The sequence below is a fragment of the Sus scrofa genome, chromosome 5 (genome assembly GCF_054392235.1).
Source record: "Sus scrofa isolate SSC_HxYL_T2T_F1_AM1 chromosome 5, Sscrofa_HxYL_maternal_Yorkshire_Landrace_v2.0, whole genome shotgun sequence".
In the NCBI taxonomy this organism is placed as follows: domain Eukaryota; kingdom Metazoa; phylum Chordata; class Mammalia; order Artiodactyla; family Suidae; genus Sus; species Sus scrofa.
In genome coordinates, this window is record NC_139387.1 from 25,522,776 (window position 1) to 25,532,053 (window position 9,278).

Consider the following 9,278-nt stretch of genomic DNA (forward strand, 5'->3'; position numbering starts at 1 on the left):
GTATACATGCTCATCAGCCATAACATGTTAGTGTGGTGTTTTAAAACCAGTCAGAGGAATTCCTGTTGTGGCTCAGCAGAAACCAATCTGACTAGTAACCATGAGGACGCAGGCTCGATCTCTGGCCTTGCTCAGTGGGTTAAGGATCCAGCTTTGCAGTGAGCTGTGGTGTAGGTCGCAGACACAGCTCAGATCCTGCAGGTCGAAGATGCAGCTTGGATCTCATGTGGCTGTGGCATAGGCTGGCTGCTGCAGCCTCGATTCTATCCCTAGCCTGAGAACGTCCATATGGGTGCGGACCTAAAAAATAAATAAATAAATAAATAAAATCAGAGAGATAAAGGTGCAATGCCAGATTCATTTTTCTCTGCCCTGCAGCTGGGGGTAAGGGGGAAGCTGATATGCCTCTCCCCCTCCATAATACAGAGGACAGTATAATACTGCTTCCATTTTGGCGAGAACCTATTTCCCAGCAGCCTGGCATATAGACCTGTACCTCGAGAAATGTCTCCAGGAACCTGTGCTGTTGTCTAGTCGTGACAAGGCCCAGACTCAGAAAGCAAAGTTATCCACCCTGGGAAAACCAATCCTGGGAAAACCAATCCTATTCTACTGCTCCCCTGACCAGAACAAAACAGGATTTTTCAATTAAGAGGAGGACCAAGAGTCAGAAGACTTGGGTTCTGGTCCCAGCTCTGCCAGCTATACGACTTTTAACAAGCCATGTAACACTTCTGTAGTTTGCAATTTCTTCACTTCTCAAATAGGGAAAATGATATCTGCCTTACCTACCTTACATATTGTCAAATGACATAATAAATGTGAAAGGAAACTGAATACCACTTATTCTCAGGTAAGATATCTGCAGTAATAGAATGCCAAGTAAATTCAGACGGCCCATGAGGCCCAGGAGGAAATGCCTGAAAGAAACTTTCTTCCCCAATACTGGGAACCCGCCACAGCCGCAAAGTCGGCTGGACACACAGGGCAGTAATATTACTGCAACACTCAGATTCCCTCCATGAGTCTTACCCCATTCCTAACTAGGGGAAAACTATCAGCCTGCAACACTATCAGCTTCTTGTTCTATTGTCAGACTAAAACCACCTGTATAGAAAGGGATTAGACTATCACTATCACAGCCCGGTCCCTAAGGACAGTGGCTCAGTGGTCTCATTAACAGCCACATTTGCTACCAGGTGGAATGAAGTTACTTTCTGAATGGGGAAGATGTCTGTCTGTCCCAATGCCAAACACCCTCACCCCTCTCAGCTTTCTGCTCCTTCTCCAGCCCCCTCCTCCTCACTCCTCAATTTCTCTTACGCTTTGGCTTGGAGAAGGCTTTCTGGTGTGTGAAGCCCGCGAAGAGGGACTGGCTGCAAACTCAAGTCACGGATGTAAGGAATGTGAGATTCCTTCATGGAGGGGTGGGAGGGAGAGAGGGGAAAGGAATGGAGGAGGAAGACAAGGCTGCCAAAGACAAGGCATGGGAGAGGAGCCAAGCTATGGCGCTTCGAGGGCGGGGGTTCAGGTTCCACCGCCCCTGCGCAGGCTGTCCCCCAGATGGTTCCCTGCTTACCCTTCCGGCCCGTCAATCACTGTCCATTTAAATACCACGTTGTGCACCCAAATCCCGGCCCCCCCCCCCCGGTCCTCCAGCCGGCCTAGGCCCCCTCTCGTACTTCTTAAGGCTCCCACACTCCAATGGGCCTCCCCAACAAGGCACCCTCCAGCGCTCCTTTACCACCTCTGGACTCCTCCCTTCCTCCATTTTTCATCTTTACTCCCGTCCCTTCGCCTGACCTCCAAAATCTCGAACCCCGGTCCCAATCCCCCTGGGACATCGCCCCCTCCCCTCCCACGCCCTCCTTTAGGTGGGAGCCTGCGCAGGCGCCGTACGCACCGCCCTGGAAGCGGTCTGGACTCTCCGTGCCCCGACCCGTTGGAGTTGAGGCCGCAGCAGCCACGGGATAACCCTGGTGCCGGGTGCCAGCCTATCCTGGGAGGGGAAGGGGAAGGGGAAGGAGAAGGAGAGGGGATAAGGTTCCGACCACTCGTCGCCTTGTGAGACTGAGCCTTGGCCCCGCCCACCGCTGCTACGCAACCTGGCGGAAACTCGTCACCAAGCCCCGCCCCTTTGTTTAACTCAGCCTTGGGCTAGAAACCACGAGCGGCCAACGAGGAGAGTGAGGGCTAGCCAGGCCTCCGTTCCACACCGGAAGTCTTTATGGTCCCAGCGAGAACTGTATAGCCATTTGGGAGGAAGGACTCTATGTTCTTCCGTGCTTGAAAGTCGGGGGCCGAGCTGGAGGCCGACTCTCCCGGAGCGCGAGACTTCTATTTCGAAGGGTGCACCGGTTCCGTGCCCTAAAGCTGATGCGGCTTGGTGCGAGATCGTCGCTAGGAGGCCGGCCTGCAGTGTGACCTGCCGTCTGCCCGGCCCCTCTCCCGTTTCCAGAGCTGTGGTCAGCATCCCGGAGCCGATCTTATGACTCATAGTCATGGGAATGGATACTGTAGTCAACAAGGCGACCACGGGGTGGGGAATGAGGGAGTGTCTGATCGGAAAACTTTGATCTAGGGTGCTCAGCGGGTTGCCTGCCTCTCCTAGCTACACTCCTGCGGTATTTACGTCGACCTTCCGAACGCTCGTACAGTTCCTTGAAACACCTAAGGGGAGAGAGGGAGATAAAATGCTCCTCTTCTGGGGTTGTGGTTTGATTTCCTTAGGGTACAACACCGTGGCTGGGGGTGTGGGAGGGAGAGAACCTGAGCTCCAAGGAAAGTCAAGGTGGAGTCTAAAGCCCTCTAGGAGAAGGTAAGGGATTGATTAAGCAAACCAAAGCATTACAATCATATAGCCTCTTAGGCTAATCTGATATTAAGCAGTATTTATTATGGATATTCTCTAAGCAAATAGTAATACACATGTATGTACATTGTTTATATGTGATTGGTTTATACACTTTACAGAGCTAGCTACCTTTTGTTGATTATGAAACAAGTCTCAAAGGAAACTACAGATTAGGGCTTCTTCAGCCCTCAGGGGGGACCCTGAGATCTAGTGAGATAAGTGCATTAGAAACTGATTCAAACTGTGAGGGGGACTAATGCAAATGTTGTTCTCTGTGCCCCAATTCCATTACTTCCAAAGGATGTGGGTGTGTGTCTATTGTCTCCCGTGTGAGTGCGACTTTCTCCAGAGACCTTGACCAAGCTGGATAATGCATGAAAGATGAGGAATCTAAATCAGGAATAAAGATGCAGGTTAGAGAAATTGGAGAACAGGAGGAAACTGCCTGCTGTGTGCTAGGCACTGCTTTTTATATAACTTCGTTTTCTCGTCTGCAAGATGCAATCATATTTAAGAACTGTCGAGAAAAGAAGTGATGAGCCAGATTTCATACTTTCGTCCGCCGAATTCCAAAAACCTTTGGTTCTTTTTCCACTGTGTCAGGTCTAGGAGAGAAAAATCTTAGCGCCTTCTTAGCGCATTCTCCCAGATAGAGGAAAATTGGGACCTGAGGCTCCCCCTGGTGGTCTATGTTTTTCCTTGCGCAGCCAATCCTCCCCGAGGCTCCTTTAATATCTAAAGACCCACCCCGTCCCCGGCGCGTGAATCTCGGATCGCGGTTGGCTGTTTGGGGACGGCGGCGGGACGCGAGGGACGAGCCAGGGCGGTGTTGATTGGCTGGAAGAGGCCCTCCGGGGGAACTTCCGGGAATGTTCGCACTCTTGGGTTCCATTGGTCCGCATCCGGCGGCAGCGGGGCCTTTGGCTCCCCCTGCGGGCGGCTTAGTTACGTGCACTGTCCGGCCGGCTGGCTGGGTGGGTGGTGGGCTGAGGGGGGGCGGGGGGGGGATGGACCGAGTGCGCGGTTGTCCAGATGATGGTTCGGGAAGGTTTGGAGAGTAAGATTCCATTCCCTGGCTCTGCACCAGGTTCCCTACCCCTGTTGTCGGCTTCCCCACTTCGGGGCTTGAGACTAAAAGAGCACCCCGGGAGGGAGGCTTCCAGCCCCGAAGCAGCCTATCCAGAGACCCCCAAATTCTGATTTTGAATTTGGAGGCCCCTGAGGAAGTTCGTTTCTACCCTTTTAGAGGGGTTAGAGGGTTTCAGGCTGCCTGACCCTAACCTAGTGTGGTAAGGTAGGCCTTGTGAAGTGGACATGGGGGCAAAGGCTTCAAACGTTGAAACTTCATCCCCTTTTTCCCCCTTCTAGTGGGGTGCTGAGGCTCGAGCAGCATGACGACGGAGACTTTCGTGAAGGATATCAAGCCTGGGCTCAAGAACCTGAACCTCATCTTCATTGTGCTGGAGACAGGTGGCTATGCTGGGGCCCAGGGCCAAATGCGTGGTTTCTCAGGGTCGGTCAGGGGGTCTGGAGAAAGAGAACATTACCTCTGATCTTAATTTGTACTTCCTGTGGCAGAGCACATCCTAAGACACTGCTCACTCCCAGTCTCTCTTCTATCTCCCTCCTAGAGAGTTGCATTCCGGTGTGGGGTAGATGGAACTCTTGGCAGATCCAAGCCTCCAGGGCTAAGTGGGTCTCTCTCCACGCAGGACCCTCTCCATGGTGCTGGACCCATCCCCTTTCTCCCCACCTTCTAGGGGTTTGGCTTTGCCTTGTTTGTACGGCTTTTCCCTCATTCCACCAACATCTAGACCTCATCCCTCTGACCTCCACTGCCCCCATTTATTTGACATCCCCCCCACCCCGTTGATCCGTTCCCTCCAGGGCGAGTGACTAAAACAAAGGACGGGCACGAGGTTCGGACCTGCAAAGTGGCAGACAAAACTGGGAGCATCAATATCTCTGTCTGGGACGACGTGGGCAACTTGATCCAGCCTGGGGACATTATCCGGCTCACCAAAGGGTAAGCCACCCGGTGACTTCTGGCTAACCAAGGACAGTGACAGTCAAGCAGGATTAGATTTGACAGTCCTTGTAACTCTGAATCCTGCTTTTTGTGCCCCCACAGGTACGCTTCAGTGTTCAAAGGTTGTCTGACACTGTACACTGGCCGTGGGGGTGACCTTCAGAAGATTGGAGAGTAAGTGCTGTCTTGGGGATTGAAATATAGAAGCACCAGGCCAAGGGGGGACATCTGAGGTCTGCAGGGAGGCAGCACGAGGGCGTGCATTCCTTGTCCTGTAACTGGACCTTTCTGAGGCTTCCAGAGTTGCCCAAGTGCTAGCCCAGAGGATGGGCCTGAGGCTTTGCCACTTTCTCCTCTTGCAGATTCTGTATGGTTTATTCTGAGGTTCCTAACTTCAGTGAACCAAATCCAGAGTACAGTGCCCAGCAGGCACCCAACAAGACGGTGAGTGCCGTGGCCATGCTGTGGGGAAGGAGGGTAAGCCAGGCCAAGAAACGTGGTAGGGAGTAAGGTATGCATATGTTTTTTGGGCCATCAGGTGCAGAACGACAGCAGCCCCACGGCTCCCCAGCCTGCCACGGGACCCCCTGCCGCTTCTCCAGGTAAACCTGTTCCCTTCCATCCACTGGTCCTCCTGGTTCCCCTTCTCTCCCCAGCCTGGGGAGATATGTTGCCCTCATCCCTTTTCAAATCTTTCTCTCACTATATCCCCTTCCACCCAATTCTTCTCCCAGTTCTTTTGCAAGTCCCTGGGGTGAAAAGATCTGGGAGCATGTTTCTATTGCTGGTAGAACTCTCTTTTGCCATTACCAAAATGAGAAAAATGAGAGCTATTTCTCCACAAAGGCTGCCCTTTTCATTCTAGCTTGTCCCTCTCTGCTTCTTCCCTGGCAGAACATTTTCCCCCTTGCTATTTCTATTCATTACGCAGGTCTAATGTACTGTGTTACTTCACATGACTTAACATGGAGTCCACACTGCACCACGTTAAGCACTAATAGTTCCCATTCAGGCTATACTTCCTGGCCTGGGAACCTCCATATGCCATGGTGCGGCCCTAAAAAGAGTTTAAAAAAGAAAATAAAATAGGGAGTTGCCGTCGTGGCGCAGTGGTTAACGAATCCGACTAGGAACCATGAGGTTACGGGTTCAGTCCCTGCCCTTGCTCAGTGGGTTAACGATCCGGCGTTGCTGTGAGCTGTGGTGTACGTTGCAGACGCGGCTCGGATCCCGCGTTGCTGTGGCTGTGGCGTAGGCCAGAGGCTACAGCTCCGATTCAACCCCTAGGCCTGGGAACCTCCATATGCCGCAGGAGCGGCCCTAGAAATGGCAAAAGGACAAAAAAAAAAAAAAAAAAAAAAAAAGAAAAGAAAATAGTTCCCATTTAGGGTTTTCTCTCTTTTGAAAACTAAAGGCCCTGCTTCTAGGTCTTACCCCTGGGGATTATGATTCTTCCAGCTTTTCGAAAGCCGCTGCTATTGGTCTCTTGAGGAATTTGCCTACTGCAGATCCTCAACTTTGGATTAGAACCACTCAGCAACATCGTTTCCTTCCTCCCCCGACCTCTCCTTAGAAACCTGGTTTTTACTGCTCTTTTCACCTTCTGGGCCATCTCCCAGTGAGTCGTCCTACTCCCGAGGTGTCTGACTCTCTCTTGCCTCTGATCCATGCCTTAGGTTTCTCCCTGTGACACTAGGCTTCAGGCTGCCACTACCCCTTTCTCAGTTTGTGTCTGCATCCCCAGTTACCATGGTTTCCAGAATTGTCTGTGTCAAAGCCACCCAGGGTCATGGTGTTTCAAAAAAAACAACATTTAATTCCACCATAAAAATTAGCATCTATGCTTTCAACTGAAAATATGACTGCTATCTATTCTCAGGTCTCTGTAATTCCACAATTTATGAAAATATTTTAAATAAGGTATATTTAAACCTGTTTGCCCCTAATATCCATTTGCTAAATGTTTATTCACTTTGTTAGCTCCTAATGGGATCAGAAGGTTTAACAAAAAACACGTATTTCAGACACAACTTAGAATAGATTTACAAGGAGAAAAAAAAAATTTACAAAAACAAAAAAAACACGTATGGTATAAAAACTTAATACCTTTCTATACACGCTCCTAATTTTTTCTGCAAATTGAGGAAAGGGTATTGTCCTTCAGTTTTGGCTGCAGATATCTTAGTCCAGTGGAGCAGCAGGGTTCAATAGGCCTATAGTTAGGGTTCATGGTGCCCTGTGTATGTGAAAGGCAGGCCTCTGCCTTCATTTAACAAGAATTTATAGAAGAGGAATGCCAAGGACAAAACACAGCACTTGCCTTTAGGAGCTTGCAGTCCTTGAAGGAAATAGACCCACAGACAATTGTTGTAATGCACTGTGATGGAGTTCCCGTCCGGGCTCAGAGGAGGAGAATCCGACTAGTCTCCATGAGATTTTGGGTTCAATCCCTGGCCTCGCTCAGTGGGTTAAGGATCTGGCATTGCCATGAGCTGCGGTGTAGGTCGCAGACGCGGCTAGGATCTGGTGTTTCTGTGGCTCTGGCGTAGGCCAGCAGGTGTGGCTCCAATTAGACCCCTAGCCTGGGAACCTCCATGTGCCGTGGGTGTGGCCCAAAAAAAAAGAAAAGAAAATACAGTGTGATAAGTGCAGTGATAATGATATGCACAGTTGATGTAGTTCCCAGGAAGCCATCAAACATTGGAAATATTCACAATATTTATTATTTTGGAGGTATGAGAATATGTGTAATAGGTTTTTGGGGTTTTTTTTGCTTATTTATATTTCCTTAAATGAACATGTATTACTATGATACACACCACACCTTTTTCTTTTTCAAGATCTTTTTTATGTTGGAGTTCCCTCTTGGCACAGCAGGTTTAAGGATCTGGCGTTGTCACTGCAGCGGCGTGGGTCACTGCTGTGGCACAGGTTTGATCCCTGGCCTAGGAACTTCCACATGCCTTTGGGTGTGGGGAAAAAAAAAGATTCCTCTTGTATTTTAACACAAAAACTTCAGGCCTGGAGTTCCCATCATGGTGCAGTGGAAACAAATCTGATTAATAACCATGAAGTTTTGGGTTCAATCCCTGGCCTTGCTCAGTGGGTTAAGGATCCGGCTTTGCCATGAACTGTGGTGTAGGTCACAAACGCCGCTCGGATCTGACATTGCTGTAGCTGTGGTGTAGGCCGGCAGCTGTAGCTCCAATTGGACCCCTAGCCTGGAACCTCCATACTTGTAGGTGCAACCCTAAAAAGCAAAAAACAAAACAAAACCTTCAGGCCCTTCCCTTCTCCATGCTTCTCCAATTTTATAGTCACTTTTGGTCAAGAGATATTTTGTCAGTGGTCCTTGAGCCTAGTACTAAACACCTAATTCTAGGTCTGATTCCTAGTGATAAAGAGGTGAATAAAACAGAAAAAAATATCATACAAGGGTTCATGTGGCAACTTCCAAAATAGTGGTATTTTCTCTGGGACTCCATTCCTACAACTTGCACTCTTTGCACTTGGTCCCGTGGCCTTAATGTGAAGCCGTGCTTGGTGCAGTGTGCTGCTCACTGGGGCTTGGAGGGAGGCGTTGGGGATGGACGCCTCTCCTACCTCCATTCTCTAATTCCTGTGTTTCTTCCCATTCTCCCACAACTAGCCTCTGAGAGCCAGAACGGGAATGGACTGAGCGCCCCTCCAGGTCCTGGTGGTGGCCCGCACCCCCCTCACACTCCCTCCCACCCCCCCAGCACCCGAATTACCCGAAGCCAGCCCAACCACACACCTGCCGGCCCTCCGGGCCCCTCCAGCAACCCTGTCAGTAACGGCAAAGAAACCCGGAGGAGCAGCAAGAGATAGCAGGACCTTCTTCCTCCCTTCTTGCCACCCACCATAACCCAGGTGTCCGCTAGAGAACACAGCTTCCTACTGGACTGCTGGCTTTGGGGGGGCAGGGGAGTCATAGGAGTGTTTTAGCCACTAATCTTCACTGGAGGGGTGGTAGGCGGTGGCCTTATCCACCCTAAGCCCATATTCCCCTCTTGTCCAGCTGAAGCTGCCTACTTCCTGGGATTCAGGGCCCTCTCTGCCTGCCCTCCTTCCTCTTTAGAAACAACAGTTACAGTCTGTTTCATGTGTGTGATGCGGGAACCTAATTGCATCCCTCCTTCCTAATAAATGTCACTACTCTGTACTGGACTCCTTTGCTTTTCGTGGGAAAATGAAGCGATTAGCAGCTGGGCCTTTGGGACGGGGTGGTGGGGAGGCGGGGATCCTTAGGGGCTGGCGGGGACTTAGGTTACAGGTAAGGCCTCGGCAAAGTAGGCCTGTCTCTTTAAGGCAGTGCCCCTCCCCTGCCCCCTCCCTGCCCTGACCCTTGTCCGGCCTGCCTGCCTACCCCCCACT

The 9,278-nt window shown here is 50.7% G+C and overlaps 2 protein-coding genes across 16 annotated transcripts in view; one reads left to right on the top strand and one right to left on the bottom strand.

The window, feature by feature from the left end:
• Positions 1–2,072, bottom strand: part of RNF41 (ring finger protein 41) — a 28,319-nt gene extending 26,247 nt beyond the window's left edge. For 5 of the 11 annotated variants that reach the window (XR_014803365.1, XR_014803360.1, XR_014803359.1 and 2 more), the window contains exon 1: positions 1,904–2,072. The gene's annotated coding sequence lies outside the window, so the exon portion shown is untranslated. Of the gene's footprint in view, positions 1–1,323; positions 1,471–1,903 lie in introns of all 11 variants that reach the window. The other 6 variants (XR_014803364.1, XR_014803362.1, XM_084956070.1 and 3 more) reach the window with 2 other exon arrangements.
• A 166-nt stretch (positions 2,073–2,238) lies between these two features.
• NABP2 (nucleic acid binding protein 2) lies at positions 2,239–9,066 on the top strand. Of its 5 annotated transcripts, XM_013988307.3 has the most exons (8): positions 2,239–2,465; positions 3,155–3,267; positions 4,223–4,324; positions 4,742–4,880; positions 4,986–5,057; positions 5,246–5,327; positions 5,422–5,485; positions 8,533–9,066. In XM_013988307.3, the coding sequence occupies exons 3-8, from the start codon at positions 4,246–4,248 to the stop codon at positions 8,730–8,732; spliced, it is 636 nt and encodes a 211-aa protein (XP_013843761.1). In that variant the 5' UTR covers positions 2,239–2,465; positions 3,155–3,267; positions 4,223–4,245; the 3' UTR covers positions 8,733–9,066. The 5 variants fall into 5 exon arrangements, with proteins under 5 accessions (XP_013843761.1, XP_001929324.1, XP_005655662.1 ...); XM_001929289.8 differs by lacking the exon at positions 3,155–3,267 and having other exon boundaries at positions 2,239–2,818; XM_005655605.4 differs by lacking the exon at positions 3,155–3,267.
• The last annotated feature ends 212 nt before the right edge of the window (positions 9,067–9,278 follow it).